General features: G+C 29.4%; 3 protein-coding genes across 19 annotated transcripts in view; 1 reads left to right on the top strand and 2 right to left on the bottom strand.

The window, feature by feature from the left end:
• Positions 1-5,606, bottom strand: part of LOC106785314 (patronin) — a 47,668-nt gene extending 42,062 nt beyond the window's left edge. For 11 of the 17 annotated variants that reach the window (XM_014745649.1, XM_014745658.1, XM_014745660.1 and 8 more), the window contains exons 1-2: positions 5,152-5,606; positions 3,377-3,956 (exon numbers count right to left, since the gene is read on the bottom strand). In XM_014745649.1, the coding sequence (XP_014601135.1) occupies positions 3,377-3,508 (132 nt within the window). In that variant the 5' untranslated portion in view covers positions 3,509-3,956; positions 5,152-5,606. Of the gene's footprint in view, positions 1-3,376; positions 3,957-4,196; positions 4,317-5,151 lie in introns of those variants that run through there. The other 6 variants (XM_014745652.1, XM_014745653.1, XM_014745651.1 and 3 more) reach the window with 6 other exon arrangements.
• A 951-nt stretch (positions 5,607-6,557) lies between these two features.
• On the bottom strand, positions 6,558-15,328 carry LOC106785308 (rotatin). The gene is made up of 28 exons (XM_014745637.1): positions 15,185-15,328; positions 14,909-15,093; positions 14,653-14,823; positions 14,433-14,578; positions 14,077-14,335; positions 13,832-13,990; positions 13,611-13,715; positions 13,026-13,547; positions 12,731-12,951; positions 12,425-12,662; positions 12,133-12,342; positions 11,853-12,059; positions 11,600-11,773; positions 11,388-11,523; positions 11,095-11,319; positions 10,764-11,025; positions 10,518-10,690; positions 10,206-10,448; positions 9,920-10,143; positions 9,542-9,835; positions 9,230-9,470; positions 8,786-9,151; positions 7,952-8,694; positions 7,670-7,874; positions 7,373-7,584; positions 7,163-7,303; positions 6,935-7,064; positions 6,558-6,855 (listed from the first exon to the last, which is right to left on the bottom strand). Exons 1-28 carry the CDS (start codon positions 15,228-15,230, stop codon positions 6,587-6,589), a joined length of 6,507 nt encoding a protein of 2,168 aa, XP_014601123.1. The 5' UTR covers positions 15,231-15,328; the 3' UTR covers positions 6,558-6,586.
• A 420-nt stretch (positions 15,329-15,748) lies between these two features.
• Positions 15,749-16,497, top strand: LOC106785306 (ribonuclease P protein subunit p21). Its single transcript, XM_014745636.1, has 3 exons — positions 15,749-15,805; positions 15,872-15,963; positions 16,046-16,497. Exons 1-3 carry the CDS (start codon positions 15,788-15,790, stop codon positions 16,404-16,406), a joined length of 471 nt encoding a protein of 156 aa, XP_014601122.1. The 5' UTR covers positions 15,749-15,787; the 3' UTR covers positions 16,407-16,497.
• Positions 16,498-17,876: the final 1,379 nt, after the last annotated feature.

Genomic DNA, 17,876 nt, shown 5'->3' with positions numbered 1-17,876 from the left:
AAAAAAAAAAAAAAAAAAAAAAAAAAAAAAAAAAAAAAAAAAAAAAAAAATAAAATAAAATAAATAACTCTAAATTCAAAATTACACACATAGAAATAAATTGATATTATATATTTTAAAAACCAAATCTTTCGATCCATGTTTAACATTTTATTCGAAAGTTACGAACAATTTTCTATCTTATCGATTAGTAAATAATGTTCTTTTATTTTTTATTCTCTTAACAGAAATTCTACTTATTATGAAACATCAATGTTTGATGTTGTTCATTGAATCATCCTAAAGATGCTACCTAATTAAAAAAGATATTCCCGAGTTTGCTAGAAATCGTGATATCGTTTCGAAACCATCGACTGATCCAATAGGATGATAAATATAAATCCATGATAAAAGTTACGAAAGATAAAACGTGATTATTATTTTTACGAAATTTTAAACGAAATCGTACGATGAATAACATATACAAATAGATTCTTTTTTAACGTATCGAATGAAAGGAAAATAAAATAATTTTTTATACAATTTTGTTATTATCGATAACTTCCTTCCTTCCTTTCAGTTTCAGATTCGAGTTTTATCGATATCGAACATTGATTACGAGTTACTCCTATACGTATACTTCGCAACTAGTCTATTTTTACATACACACATACATACAAACATATATTCTAACGTAAATTATATCAATCTACGCATTAAAAAAATAACCATTTTATTTACCCGACTTATAGTTTATGTAATTGTAAAAATGAAAGAAAAATTGAACGATTGCACGTATGAAGATATCGGTAAACAAAAAAAAAAAAAACAAAAAAGAAAAGAAATATTTATCGATTCGTACGTATTAAAATGCAATTTATAAAACTGCTTTGAGAGAAAATATTCTATGCGACTTCTCTGTGGAGTAATTGAACATGCGAGTATGAAAATGAGAGAGAGACACACCTAAGATTAGGCCTCCGTATTAGTTTCCGCTACATTAATCGGCGGAAACGATCGAGACTCGAAGACCCCTCTAAGACTCCCTGATAAGATCACCTTTGATGAATACATTGCTACGTGCACGCGATTCTTCATAATTTATTTGTTTTTTATTCTTTTCTTATCATTTTTAAAACAATAGACGAAAAAGTTATATATACAAAAAATTGTTGTAAAAATAAAATTATTTTTTCGAAGAATTTGCAGCAAATAATTTGTCTTTTAATAGAGAAAATAATAATAATAATAACAATACAACAATAACAATAAGAAAAGATAAAAGTAAATTTGTTTGACTAAAAAGCAAGGACTATAATTGGTATATTAATCAAAGCAATTGAAGGAACTCGTGCTAAAGCAACTTGTAATTACAAATGCCTCTCTTCTCTATCTATCTATTTATCTATCCATCCATCCTTCTATCTGTCTATCTATCTATCTATCTATCTATCTCTTACAAGCTGACTATTACACTTTCAAAGATTTCGTTCTAACATAATAATACCAGACGAAGTTGAGAAAGGCGTTTTAATTCGTCGTATTTGAATATCACTCTCTCCGTCATTTTGCACATTTCATTTCTTTTTTTTTTTTTATTCTTTTTCAAATAATTAATAAAAATCTAATTGAAGGGGTATTTATCAACGCGTTAATATTATGCTGTTGTTATTGGGATGTTATTTAGTTTTTTTCATTTTTAAATAATAAATAAACGAAGATTTTGAGATTCAAAGTAAACCTTGATATCGACAAACGTAATTTAACGAAATCTTTGTTGCCAAAAAACGGAAATTTCTTTTCGAACAAATCTAATACATTATAATTTGGTTTCCGATATAAGTTTGTAAAGTTCGCAAGATAGAGATAACAAAGTAACTTTCAATTAGTACAGGAGTTAGTTAAGTTTAGTTTAGTTATTAGTTTCTACCTCGGGGACACTTTTCCTTCCGTCGAAATAAACGCCTAAAGCTTTCTCCTACAAAAATACTAAAATTCTCTCGATAACTTTTGCAAAAGGAATAAATGAAAGAATAAACAGCGTCTTTAGCATTGAACGAATGCCAAAGCATTGAAAGAAGAAGAAGAATAAAAAGAAGAAGGAAAAGAAATCGTCAAGGAGGTCGCTGTGACGTTCGAGTATCGATTGTTTATTCGTTCCAAGTTCCCAAAGAAATATTCGTATTTCCCGCGAAACAAAAATGGCGGTCGAATAGAAAACTCATTGTTTGACTTTGTTAATCGAGTTTAAAAAGAATAATACAAAACAAGAAAATTATTTTATTTTTTTACGAGGAAGAATTAAGTCTCCTTGGTGGTTATAACTCGACATTTAAAAAGACTAGGAGCAGCAGTACAGGTATATAACATTCATTTTGTCGTTCGCAATATATAACCTTGTGCACACAGGAAACGAACGCCATATTCGTCATAGCGTCACAGCTCGGGAATAGCTTTACTACCGTCTCTGTATGAAAAGACCACGTGATTACTTCTGTCTTTATCTTTCTTCCTAACCTTCTTCCCTTTTTTTTTTATCCGTTCCATAGACGATTAACAATCGAATTGTTTCCGTATGAGATTTTAAACTAACAAGAAACAACGTTTCGTCCTATTAAATTAAATTTCATGTGGATCTTCTCCTGGCGAGCATGGTTTTTACGTAATTAAATCCAACAAAGGTTGCCTAAATTTCAAGTTCAAAAGTAACATATAAATACTTCATTAATTCATTTTAACGTACACACACACAAGTATACAATTACTTGTAGCTTGTATTTAAGTATTTTCCTTTTTATTGGCAAAGTAAAAAAAAACATTCGTGCCACCGTAATCCTGATGTTTCTCGACGGTAGATCGATCTCCGGGTGATCGATAAACGGTCAAAGATCTGGAGTATGAATCGAAAGCGGGTTAACTAGCTGCTTTCACTCTTTTCCAATAGCAGTTGCAATTGCGAAAACGAGTTATCCAATAAATACATTTAATCATTTATCCTCATTACACGAAAAAAAAAAAAAAACAAACAAACAACAACAACATTTTGAATGCAATTGCAAACTATTCTCATGAATATAATAACGATATAAAGATCGATTACGATAATATACGATTTCGTAGAAAACGAGCGAGAGATTCTGCTTCGTGCCACCGTACATTACAAACTGCCAGCTCCTATTCAACCCCTTTTACCCGATAAAGATGCTTACTACTTAATCTTTACAAATACGTAGAAAAGAGAGAAGAAAACAAAAAATCATTGAATATAATAAGATGACGCAATTTGTATCTACAAATATTATTATTAAAAATTAACCTAATTTAAAGATATGTGTAAAGATATATCAAAATGACTGAAACGAAATAAAAAGAAGATAAATAAAATGATGATACTAACCTGTCGCGAGTTGTAGGCGTCGGAGAAATGTTCGGCATCACCCCCAGCGAGTTGATACTGTTGTAATAGTTGTTGTTGTTGTTGCTCGCCAGCGGGTCCTTTACGTCGATCGTCACCCGCGTTGCGATCCATGTCGTCGAAACCATGGACGACCCTGTCGGCCAGGCCGTTGCAGGTCGTCGAATCCTTCCTCCCTCCTCCTCCTCCTCCACCTCTTCTCCTTCCTCCTCCTCCTCTTCCTCGTCTTCCTTCACCCTCGTCCTCGACACCGCTTCCGCTGCTTTGGTCTCAGCGAAGAAGCGCGAGATCGCGCACAACATTCAATGTTCCTACTGTCTGATATTAAATATCACTGCATCCGACACGAACTTTTTCTTTTTTCCACGAAAGGATGACAATAAAGACGACAATAATGATGAACAACCGTTTGCACCGGTCCTTGTCCTCGTCATAACACACTCGACTCAATTTTTTTTTATTTAATTTACGAAGACGAACACTGATTAACCAATTTTGATGTTTCCCTTCTCTGTGTGTGTAACTTTGCCCTTCTTTTTTTACACGAAACCATCTACGTTATCTTTAAATTTGAATAAGATGAAAATGAAAGATAATTTTTTTTAATGAAATGATTTTTAGATCGAAGGAGTGAAAGTAAGAGAGAGAAAGAAAAAGAGAGAAAAAGAGGGGGAAGATATTGGAAGAGGAGACAAGATTCGCGAGGATCATCGCTATTTTCGTCGGCGACGTGCTTCTTTTTCCATCTCTTTCCCTTTCTTTCTTTCTCTTCCTATCTGGTGATAGCCTTTTCTCCACGCACCTCTTCTATCCCTCTATCGATTTTACACGGTGTGCGCGCGTTAAGGAGAAACGTTAAAACGGCCGCGAACAAACGAGAGAAACGTACACGGGTATCTTTCTAACAAAATTGTGCGAACCACTACCACCCACACACCAACAAAAACGCATACGACCCGGGCTTACGAATATACGTACGTACAGAGAGAAAGAGAGAGAGAGAGAGAGAGAGAGAGAGACACTACGTATTACAAGTTTGGATTGTTCCAAAAGTTTCCTCCGATTTTCGACAGATGTCAGGATTATTATATCTTCTATATAATACTAGATATAATATATTAAATAAAATAATGATATTATAATAATTTACGCGTACATTTCTTTTTCAAGATCGAAATTATTATAAAAATTAATTAGTAGAAAAAAGAAGAACAAAAAAATTATTTCTTTTCTCGATCAAATTATCTTTCAAAATCAACCAATAAGATTTTTCAAAAATTTAATAAACATATATGTATGACTAAAGAGGTTGAATCGCATGTTGCTGATTAGCGTGCGAGAAGAAGAAGAGCGCGCGAAGCGTGCAAACGATGGAAAGAGAAAGAAAAAGAAAGAGAGAAAGGCAAGAAAGAGAGAAAAATAAGAGATGAAAAATAGAAAGAGGTGCGAAATATGAGCGCGCAAAGTAAATTTGACAAAAGAAAATGGTATCGATAATGGTAAATAGAAAGAGTCGATCATGTTTAAAGTTAAGTCTCTTTCCCCCACTCAAAAAGTTGAAGTTGGCACGCACGAGGAGGGGCGTATCTCGCGCGGTCGTGTTCGAAGCTTTAAGAAAGAAAGAGAGAAAGAAAGATAGATAGAGATAGAGATAGAGAGAATATAATACGCGAGAAACGGGGGCGTTTTCTCCCTTCAACTCGCACGATCCTATATCACTCTCTCTCACTCTCTCATTCGTCAGCTCGCTCATTTACCGGCTGTAGTCATTTTCGATTGACCAATACGATAATACTTCTTTTTCGATTGATCTTCTTATGTTGCACGAAAAAGGTTATGTATTCACGTATGTCGTCGTTTAATAAAAGCACTGATATTCTTTGAAAATCACTAAACACCCCCAAAGGAGAGAGATAAACCGACGTTTCTCCATTCCTTCCTTTCTTCTTTCTCCTTCTTTCTATCTCTCTATTCTATTTTCTTCTTTCTTTCTCTCCTTCTTCGATCACTACAAAATGATATAAAATACTTTGTTCACGCACCTTCAATGATCCATAATCTCACGCACGATTTATTAATCAAACTAAATTTCAATGATCACAAATTACAACGGGTGTTGTCAGCCCAATAAATCGTCCTCGTCGTACACGAGCTTCAAAAGCACGGCACGTTCCTTGTCGGCCATAGTAAAAACCACCGTCGTTGTAGTTGATAGTGGCGCCATCAACTACCCAATTCCTATCCTTATCGATGCGTCGATAGCATCGATCTTTCGAGAATTCGAGAGACGATAATTTCAAAGCATATAAAAGTACATAGAAGATCATAAGTCCACTGTTCGCGTAACTAAAATCATCTTAGTTAGTACCGGGACCACCAGTGGGCGAGAGTTGATACTTAACGCGATCACGGTACAATACTATCAAAGAATATTGTATTTTTTTGATGAGTTGATACTTAACACGATCACGGTACAATACTATCAAAGAATATTGTATTTTTTTGATAGTATTGTACCGTGATCGCGTTAAGTATCAACTCTCGCTCATTGGTGGTCTCGGTACTAACTAAGATGATTTTAATTACGCGATCAGTGGACTTATGAACTTCTATGTACTTCTATATTCTTCGATTATTTTATCAAATCTTATCTTCCTATGGTATCTCTGATTCTTCTTTTTTCGCGCGCACTATTCAAAACTTTTGTTTAATATAAAAATTTTGACAATTTTGAAATAAAGTTAAAAATATGAATAAACTATATTAATTATTTATATGTATATATGTAGATGGATGAATAAGTTTCGTTGAGGCTCTAAACTTTTCAACCCACCTTCGTATATACTAACTTTCATTTTTTCTATTCGAACGTGTATTAAATTAACATTTTTTCTTCGTATACAACTTGTCAACTGTATATGTAACTTCGTTTTTAGGCTGTTTCTAAGGAACAAAAATGTTTCTATTTAAACAATAATAATCATATTTTTAACAATCATTTTCTAATAATTTACATTACTTGTAAAATATGCATATTAAAAATTTAGGCATATTTACAATAATTCATACCTAAATTTATATAAACTTTTATCTAAAAATATTTCTAATGGAATAATTATAAATATTTATAAATATATAATATATATATAGATTTTATATAACAATTAGTTGTGAGAAATTCTTATTATTTAATTAATCAGACTTATTCTCGATAGGACTTATTAAACGTATCACATATTCCAATATTTTAACAACATCTTGCTCTTGTTCCACGTTATTTGTTGTTAATAACGTTAATCTACCTAACGCTTCTTGTATACTTTGTGAAAATCCAGCAGTTCGTGCTATTAATTTTCCTTTTTGATTGTTACATATTAACGACCATAACATTGATCCCGCTATTCTGATCTCACATAATGATCCATTTTTAAAAACGTCGTGAAGAAGATTGATTATATCCACTATAAAAAAGAAATTTAAGAAACCTTATTAAATTAATAAATATATCTATTTTTAAATCTAACAATTTTTTAAACAAACCTGAGCTAAGAATTCTTGGCCTATTTGTCATATTAAATGCTAAATTACGTAGAATAGAAATAGCTAAAATTTTTGTTGGCGATGATGAACATTTTGCTAAATGTATCAAAGCATCTAAACTATCTACAGCCTAAAATAAATAAATTAACAAATTAAACGTACTACGACGATACAAATTTTTTCGTGCATGCATTAAAAAATTAAAATTATAATTATATATTTTTTTACTTTAGGTACACAAATTTGTCCTTCCTCGTAATATGTAAAATCGATTAGAAATTCTAAACAATAGAGTTCTACCAAGGGCCAAGGTTTTACTCTTTTTGTGGTAACGGGATGAATCTTCGTAAAAAACTGTAATAAATTACTCTGAAAAAATATTAATTAAATTAAATTAAATTAATAAGTGATATTAGTGATGTAAAAACAAATAAATACTTTTGAAATAGAAACTCTGCATTCGTGCACGTGAACAGCATTTCGTAATACATGAAATGCAAAATGCAATTTATTGTTATCAAAAAGGTGTCCAGCTTTATCGATCTCTTTACAAATTAATTGTATAATTATATGTATTATAGCAATCGTATTAGGTGTTTTTCTCAATCCTGCTCCTGGCAATACTGTAGTTAAAGTCAAAGATTGCGATGCTGTAAAATAAAAAACACTTGCGTACATATTTATGTTTGTTAAATATTACATAAATTAAAATAAACGTAATTTTTTAATTTATACCAGCGGAACATTTAGTGGTAAACGTTGCCAATAATTTTAAAGCACAAGATGAAATATTTTTATTTAAAGCTATCCAAGCCCACAATTTATGCAACACATCAGCTAAGCCATCTTTGGTAAGTGTTTCTTTAACTTGTAAATTTTCATGCATAAAATTCATTAATAATATGAGAATATTGTTTATATCACTGAACAGAGGATTAATCTGAAAAAAAGAAATAATTAGATTCTCTTTAATTATTAATATAAATAAATATCGTGAGAAAATATAAAAACGTGTACCTTTTTTTCACGCTCAACTTGATTCTTGTAAAGTTCAAACGGTTGTAGATTTAATTTGACATACAATTCTTTGAGTATCATCAACGCAGTCTCCGATAAGTTCTCTTTCAATGCAACTTTTTTAGCTTCCACAGAAACGCATAATAAATTAGCCAGAGAACTGACAATGAGATCTCTATTTTCTATATGTTTACGATTTTTTTTTGATCTCGTATAATTATGAGCAATAAAAAGAGCTAATAAAACTTTACATAATTCAGCACCAATCGTACACTGATGCTCGTTGTCTGATTTCATTTGAATATTATCCGAGTTAACGGTGTAATCCTCGGTTTCGTCATTTCTATTTGTTTTTTTAGAATGCAAATTTATACTTCTTATTGAAAGCTTGTTAACATTGGATATAACTTCTTGTAATTTGTTACTTTGATTATTTCTTGGAATATATATAATATTATCTAAGATCATCTTTATCGAAATATTATTCTTTCCTAAAGTTTCTTTCTGAATTTCTTGAGTAAGAAGAAAGGTAAGACATGCGATAGCACTCATTCGTAATTCTGTATCAGAATCTTTTATTGCTGTGCAAATAGAAGTCAGTGCTTTATCCGGACCATGTAATTCCAAAGCTGTTTGAATAGATTCAAAGTGTTGATCATCTGTTAACGATAGTACTGATAAAAAATTGTATATCTCTGCTTTTAATTTGTTGTACAAAGAAATCAAACGTGACATATGAATATCTGTAAAAATATTTAAAAAGAATTAACATTAGTTTTTACATACAAGGTGTTCCAATTATTTACCACAAAATTATACCTGTATAATACTTACTGTACAAATCGTTATGAAGAAGATTAAATAAAGAATAAATACAATCCGAAGTAAAACTGGCAACTGCAGCAAATTCATTGCTATGCACGATGCAATTCGATAAGACCACACAAATGCTGGTATACATTTCTAAAATCTCGCAATAGTGTATAACATCTTTTTTAGTATCAATATTTTGTGGAATTTCTCTTAAATTTCCAATAAGATATTTATCCAATGATTGTTCGTAAACGTGACGTACAACTTCCTGCTGGCCGATAAGTATTAAATTATTTAAAAGGGTACAACTTGCTGTTACTAAAGCAGGAGTTGCAATAGATTGCAAATAATTATCCATATCCACACTTTCAGAGTCCACCGTGGAAACTGCATAACAAAATAACAAATATCATGTAATAAAAAATATAATCAAATTAATATAAATAAAATAGTTGAAGTGCTTACATGGTAACAGTTCATTCTGACAATTGTATAAATATGAAACAGTTCGTGGTACTAACGAAATGTTTCCTGATGTTGCAGCTTGTATGGATGGTACTTTATCATCTTTTTGTTGTTGATTATTTAACAAATCAAAATCTAACGATGGTAGAACGTAAATGTTGGAATACAATATGCTCATCTCGTAATAAAAATTCACTTGTTCTGTGTATATTAATATGATATTTGTTTTTAACGAATCCACCTATTAAAAAATTAATTAATTAATTAATTATTAATAAAAAAAATTTATTAAATTATATGTGCCATTCTTACGTGTTGAAAAGACATGGAGTTGTAATTTTTAATTAAGTTGCTGAACGCGATACACGCTTGTTCTCGAACGATACAAGATTCTTCTCTGATTATAATATATTGCAATAACGTGTAACATAATTCGTTAGGTGCAACAGCAATAGCATTAGAAATTTGAGACGCTGAATTCATTTCGTTTAATAATCCTGATAAAAGTTGCAATGCTGATGCACGTACCAAAGGATCTCGGTTTTGCCAAAGCATTGGCAACCAACTCAGAGATCTGCTATCTTCGTACCAAAATGCTATCCACGTCTAAAAACACAATGACATATATATTATTAGTTTAATTAAATAAATAATTTTTTTTCGTGTTTGATTTAAGGAAAATATTTGTACATTTTTATTAAAATTTGCGTGCATTTGATAGAGTAAATGATTGAGACAAATGATAGAATTCCGGGTTATAGATAAACCCATGAAACTGACTGTACCAGCACCATGAAAAGATATAATCATTTCGATTAGTGTGTTTCCTAAGGATGCTAATAAATTTTTATGATTGCTCCAATCGCATTGATTTATTAAATATGTTAAACATGTCAACAGCCAATCCAAGTATGCTAGAAAACAAAAAATTAATTAGAATAAGTTTGAAAGTAAAAATAAAATGTTATATTCTTACCAAGATTGTAAAAATGTTGTTGATTGCCAAAACATAGAGTAGAAACAACTAATTCGATAAAATGAATCCACGTATGCATCGGATTAATGTCTGATTTTTCGTTTCTTTCAATGGCTGCACAAGTGCGTGCTAATTTCAAAATTGATTGATGTACATCTTGATTATCCATCTCCAAATTTTGAAATAAATCTGCCCATGATTTTGTCATATTTTTTATCATCTTACTGATCCATGAACTTTTACCTACAGTAATAATTTATACCTTAAGAATTAAATAATTTAATCATCCTAGTTTTTATACGCACTAATTACCTTTTGTCGTGCCGATAAATAATTGTAGAAAATTAATAATATTAACGAATAGATCACAATCTTCTTTACTCGACGGATGCGACGATAAAAATCTTTCGAACGTTTGTTCCCATGGCAAAGAATGAATATCCTTAATTTCTTCGTATCTCAACATGTTGTAAAATTTTAAATACCTAATAAATATATTTTATTATAAAAATATATGTGAAGATGTGTATAATTTTTGTTTAATTAAAGAAAATTTACATTATGAGATAATCCAAAGCATTTAAAACCCCATCATGAGTCGTAGAATTTTGTATATTGTATAATTGTTTTTGACAATAAAAATATGAACAACTGTATTGAAAAATAAAGAATTCGTAATCTTGTATTCTCAATTTTTCTGGTAATTCAGAATCATTAACGTCGTCGTAATTTTTCCATAACATTTTCCATCCACCGTTCCATTCCCATGCCCAATATTGTCGTACAAATGTTAGTATCGTTTGATTGCTTCCATGGAGAACTATAATAAGTATATATACAAATTATTATAATAATATATTAAATATATTAAATTATTATATATATACACCTGATATTTCTGATCTTCTATGTATACTGATCTTCCAATGAGATTTACAAATTAATGGTAATCTCATTTTAATGACAATAATGTGAGGCAATGATATTGTTAATTGAACATTACTTTCTACGTGTTTTTCATTCATTCTAATAATATAATCATTGTATAAAAGTAAACATAAAATATACGATCCATCAGCCTTGACGCATTCATTATTTGGAAATAAAAAGATACCTAAAAATTTAAATAACAATTAAAATAAATAATTAAACTAACAATATTGAAATAAATAGTATACGTACTACGAATAATATTAATGTAAACGTCAACGTTAGTGGATAATTCATATCTCACTGACGATTCGCTCGCAATAATTAATTTTAATATCGCAAGTATCGGGATTACAGAATCAGGATAATTTTTATAATCATTTTCTACCTATAATCCATCACATAAAAATACAATTAAATAAATGTCATAGTTTTTTAAATGTAGAAAATATTATTGTATTTACCAAAGCACTGTTGAATGCATATAAGATTAACGATAATCCATTTTCATTTACGAATAATTTATGCAGGGAGATGTCTGTAAGCATAACATTGATTTGCACTAATGCAGATTTACGCATTTTAGGATCAACATCGGAATCTCTTAACATTTCTAGCACTGATAATAAACTGCTTCTCTAAAATAATTATTTCATTGTTATTTGATTTGTAGAGATATTATATCTTAATAGAAAAAAATGTGATTAAATGTAGAACCTGATAATTTCCTTCTAGGCGTTTGAAAACAGATGGACGTTCGAATATGCAAAGAGAACTGAGAGGTAGACCATGCAACGAAGATAATCTTGGTAATTTTTTCATAGAATCTTTTTCTTTGCCGAGTAACCAAATCAATCTGCAAGAAGCTTCTTCTCTAACATCATATTCAACTGAATACAACAGTCTTAAATTACCTTTTAAAACCTGAAACGTGACATTACATAATGTTTAAATAATTAAACATTTTATATAAATGATAAATAAAATATAAATATACTTCGAGGTATGGTAAGTGTATACTATTAAAAATATCAGGATCAAGCATTTTTGTAATACATCTTCCAATAACTGTAGATGAATGCGCGTAACATTGAAGAAGTGGTAATACTGGTATAATTGTTTCTAATATTTTTAACCATCCTGTCTCATCCGCTTGCACTTTTCCTTTCAATATATAAATTATTATCTCGTCAGACATTTCTCTAATCTATATACAATATATTAATAAATAAAATTAATAAAAATGTTATGCATATAAATTAATAAAAATTAAAATAATACATGCTAACTTTTTTATTTTCATTGGATAAACCGTAGCAAATGATCTCTGTTAAAACACTTGGTTCCAAAATGAAGATCAAGTTTTCCCAAGTAAGTTTTTCTTTATTATATTCTATTCCTAAAATACTTTTAACTAAATTATGGCACTCCTTGTATGCAGTTTCTTGAATATCTGTATCTCCATTTGCTAATAAATTTAATATTAATTTCGTGCATGTTAGATGATCTTCTTTGCTGACGGAATATCTGTGAATAAATTTATCATGATTATTAAAATATGACAAATAAATATTTGATTATTAATCAATACATGCCTGTTAATATTTTGTAGAAATTTAATAGCCTTTTTAACTATGCTCATATTTTTATGATAAGGCAAACTTAGTTTAGATGCGTATAATGTTTTTAACGTATCGGAATATGATCCTCTAGAGGAATCTTTTATCGAACAAATAGCTGCTTGCATCGATTTGATGATAACTCGAGTTTCATCGAAGACTTTGATTATCGCTAATTCGTTTGAATCTTCTAAATGCTATATATATAAAAAATATAATACTGAATATAAACAAAAAAGAAAATATTATTGTTTTAATTTATAAAATTTACCTGAATGTATATTTGAAGAGCAGTGTGTAATTTTGGATACATCAAATATATGGAAGCATCCATTAATGCAATAGACATTGCATTTCTTATCGACTTAGTTAAAATAATATTGGCTACTTCAAATGGTACAATATTACTTAATAAGTTGACTGTAATACAAAGAAGATGAAGATACGTGATCCTATGATAATCTATACTACTGTAACTTCCAAAATATTCCAAAGAATCTCCTAGTAATGTTAACAACATTTTCAATTCGTCACTCATCTTTTTTGCCATACTATCGTTGCATATCCATATATTTGGCATGACTGTGATTAATAATAATTGCATTAATTCGTGAATCAAGTCAACTATGTATTTATTATTTTTTAATGGGAATGTTGAATCGTTAGGAATATTCAATTGTGAAATAACGTGTTTTAGTGTTTCGATACAATAGGTAGGAATAAGCATTTGTTGTAACCGTAATACGGATTCATCTACGTTATCCATGATACTTTCACTTCTGTCACTTGTAGCCTAAAGAAAAATATCTATAATTATAGTAAATATATGATGGTTTAAAAAAATAAAACCACTTACAGCAGATTGATATGCTTGATAATTAGCTTCTGGTATTCCTCCATCAGGACTATCCCTAGCTTCCGATAAATAATAACTATTACTATCTAATTTTTCTGTAAGTAACTAAAAAAAATACAAATTATAATATAGTGAGTAATCAGTTATCGAACAGTTCAGGGTTGCATCATTATTAGACATACACATACACGTTAATAGTATAAACAGATATTTACTTTTACCTTTTGCTTTTTATTAGCCACGCAAGGATCATAATAATAATAAATTCTAAATCGTAGACACCTTGTTAATTTGTGCAATGTTTTCAATACAGCCGGTATAATATATTTAATATCAGGCTCCATGATATTTATGCTTGTATCGAGTAGAGCATGTAACACCTAGAAAAAAAAGAAAGAAAAATATTTTTAGATTAATGTGAGAAAAAAACAATATCCGTAAAAAGATTAATAATATTAATATTCACAGATACTATTGCTGGCCTTTGAAGGAAAACTTCGGCTGGAAAATCTTGTAACATGACATTAGTTATAAACTGACATGTATGTAATATTAGATTAGTATCTGCCGTGTTATTTAAAGCTTCCTCCACTGCTCCTAATACACCCTTATCTGATGTGACTAATGGTTGCCATGGCATTACTAACCATTTTATTCCACCCTCCACTGTCTTGGATACAAGTGTACCATTGTCTTGTTGAACAGTAAGATCCACGGGCAATGTACTAAATAAAAAATCATAATATTTATATTTAATATATAATTTTTTACAAATTGATATTATACAAAAAGTGTATCGATAGACCAAGTATATGTATTTACCTGTCCAATGGAGATATAAAAGTACCAATATTATTGGAAGCATTAATTGTGTCTGCGTTAAAATCTCTACTTCCATACTTATCGTAATTATGAACTCTTGTAACATACTCTGATTGTTTCAATGGTATTCTTGAAGGATCTAACGTCTACAATAATTACAACAAATCATTATCAAATATTCACGTGGTATAAAGATCAACGTATAAAATAATTTCTTTACCTCATAATTACATCTGTCACTGACAGATTCTTCTTGATCTGGATTAAGAATAGTTTGTTCTATTTGATGAATCTTATCGTGCCATGAATCGTCAAGTTTTCTTTTCAATTGATCTAACTCGTTTCGAAAGCGTGATCTGCCAAATGCATTTAAGTAATTGTTATTTCCACCCTTAAAGAAATTAACAGACATTCAATGTATGACGTTATATAGATTCTTTATAAATATTTATTACTATTACAAAAATTTAGTATACCTTTATCAATCTATGTAACAAGTCTAAAGCTTCTCGAGGATGAGGTATGTTGTCAAAAGAAAACCAATGAAATAGTTTGACAATCAATTCTTTTTTAACAGCATCAGAATCACATCCAAAGCCAAGATCTAACTTAGAAATAATATTTTCTAATGCTCTTGCTCTAATCTCATCAATACTGTGCGCTAAAATTAAATATATTATTTTTAAAATTCCACAAAAAAAAAGTTAACCTTAAAATATATCAATTATTTTTTGTAACTACAAAAAGCTTACCTAACTTTTTAACATGTGCAAAAGTAATAGTATTTAAACTTGACATTGTATATTAATATTAGTTCGTAATACATGCAACTAGATTTGAGGTTACTCAAGTTTTGAACATAAAACCGCCACGAATCATACGAGCGCTAATTTACGACTAGGTTATCCGATTCTAGAGTCATCTAGTATTAAACCAAGTTTTGTGTGTGTAAATTGTCATTTTTTATTATATTAAACGTTTTTTCTATGTATAATATTTAATATATAAAACAATATTATATATTGGTGGCAAAATTAATATATTTCATATATATTTTATTTAACGATTCTTATATGCGCGTATAGAATACCCTGTTTTTTAAGGTTATAATTTTGAAGTTAGAATTGTGAGATTTAAGTTTTAATTACAGTACGCACACAAACACACACACACACACATATATATATATATATATATATATATATTATATTAATTGTGATTTTATTTNAATGGGTAAGATTTAAATAATTGTTCTTTAATAATTAAAAATAAATATTTCTATATATATATATACGTGTGTAATATTTACAGGTAAGGAAGCAAAATTTTGTCAAGGGAAAGATATTTTCGAGAGAATGAATTATTTGTATCAGGTAAGAAATACTCAACAGTAATTCCTAAAAGATTCGAACATTTTTCTTTTTATATTTTTTTTATAGGCTAGTCATATGATATCGTTAAAAAATAGAGTTGCTGCTTCTTATTATGGAAGTATGATGATGGGTTGTGCGAAGAAAGCTGTGCTGCGAGTGTAGGTGCTATATATATAAATATATAAACATTTAGAATTATATTTTAATTCTATTAAGGATCTATCATATTTTTTTATATAGGGAGCCAAATTTAAAAAGAACCGTATGCAAACAATGTAATTCTCCTCTTATACCTGGAGAGACGGCTAGAGTTAGATTATGTTCTAAGCGTGTAAAAGGAGTTAAATGGACTTGTTTGATCTGTTTGAATAGTAAAATGTATCCTACTAAAAAAGGATACAAATTATGGATAGAACAGCCGGAAGCAATCGTTGAAACACTTCATTTTCTTCCTAAAAAAAAGTCTACCGACTGTGATAAAAGTAAAGTAAAGGACGATAATAAGACTGAATCTACTAATAATATGAGGATAAAAAACAAATCTGATAATAATCTCAACGTAAATCCGGACGACGTGAAGTCTATAAATTGTAGTCACTAATATCGTATAATAACTTTGATGTACGAATATTTTTTATTAATCACTTACATAAAATATGTTACAATATTACAATAAATTTGTAATTAATAAACAGACACTTTTGCTAACTGGAATATTTATAACCATCTAGTAATATCATAATGCTGATAATAGTTTTACAGTACATGTTCATAGAAATAACTCGATCGAAGTTAAGTTACCGTTCTCGGAGTATAAGATATATTTTACGGTGACCATTGATTGCAGTGAAATCCAAAGATAACTGCGCATATTTTTTTTTTAATTTTCTTAGCATTGAAGAAGGACGGTTTTGAATGAATGTTTGAAAGATGATATTATATATGTCATGAGTAGAATGAATTTCTTTTTTTTTTTTTTTACTCTTTTTCATTTTTTAATTAAGTTCGATTCTACTGAAATTCACTGCAAGCAATATCATTTATCTAATTCATACAACTATATCCGCCCATCTCCAGTAACTTCCATAATATTATATACGGGTTACTTAAAAACAAATCAGCACACACTAACTCGAGCATAATCAAATCACAGATTAATCAGACAATGTCAGTCATTTAATGTCAACTTAAATAACTTATGTATAATAGATTAGATGATATGAGTTTTAGGGCCATCTACAAACACATATATATATATAAATATATATGAGGTTTGTAGCATAAGTATTCTTAGTATATAATAATACTAAATATATAGAACGAACGTATATATGTATAATCGAAAAACTTTAATTTCCATAATCTCTCCTAAAATTTTGTTAAAATATGAAAAGATGTAACTTATATATATGGCATTTAACTAACGATACCACCTCTCTTAAAAAACAACTATATCATATAAATTTACGATATATATATCTATATAAATATTAAAAGTAATTAAAAAATTTTGTGTGTAATATATATATATGTATATATATACAGGGCTGCATCAGAATTGCGTCAGGGTTAAAGCTTCATTTAAAGATCCATTAAGAATGACCTATTTTTGTGTAATATTTTTTCCTTATTTTCATCCGCAGAATACACTGACACCATTTGACCGGAAAAACCTAACACCCCATATATATAAAAATTAATAATGATCAATAATAATAATTAATTTTAATAATAATAATAATAATAATAATAAAAACTGGGCTGGACGGAATCTACACATTCATTTATATACATATATCTGTCGTGCCAAGCTTCGGTCTTCTATCTATTTATTCCCCTTAATATTTTCATTTAAGATCTATGAGCTAGTATTTTTGATTTCCCTAATACTAAATTCTAACGATAAATTATAGATAGGACTCCAGGTTGGCAACGCACACATATATACATGCACACACCGGCTACAGGATATATTTTTCTCCTTTAATATATTGACTATCATTCGTCGTTGTCCTTCAAAATATTCCTCCTCCTCCTCCTCCTTCTCGTATTCCTCCTCTCCATTCCATCA

The sequence above is a fragment of the Polistes canadensis genome, unplaced genomic scaffold (assembly GCF_001313835.1).
Source record: "Polistes canadensis isolate GaletaPanama2010 unplaced genomic scaffold, ASM131383v1 scaffold_48, whole genome shotgun sequence".
Classification (NCBI taxonomy): domain Eukaryota; kingdom Metazoa; phylum Arthropoda; class Insecta; order Hymenoptera; family Vespidae; genus Polistes; species Polistes canadensis.
Note: the sequence above shows the minus strand (reverse complement) of the source record. Positions and strands in the feature narration are given on the sequence as shown.

Excerpts from the sequence above, each read along its gene's own strand:
- LOC106785308 (XM_014745637.1), bottom strand. The coding sequence starts at position 15,230 with ATGTCAAGTTTAAATACTATTACTTTTGCACATGTTAAAAAGTTAG. Across the intron at positions 12,343-12,424 it reads TATCCAATGAAAATAAAAAA|ATTAGAGAAATGTCTGACGA; the intron begins GTTAGCATGTAT and ends TATTGTATATAG. Across the intron at positions 7,585-7,669 it reads TACCACTAAATGTTCCGCTG|CATCGCAATCTTTGACTTTA; the intron begins GTATAAATTAAA and ends TTTATTTTACAG.
- LOC106785306 (XM_014745636.1), top strand. Across the intron at positions 15,964-16,045 it reads AAGAAAGCTGTGCTGCGAGT|GGAGCCAAATTTAAAAAGAA; the intron begins GTAGGTGCTATA and ends TTTTTTATATAG.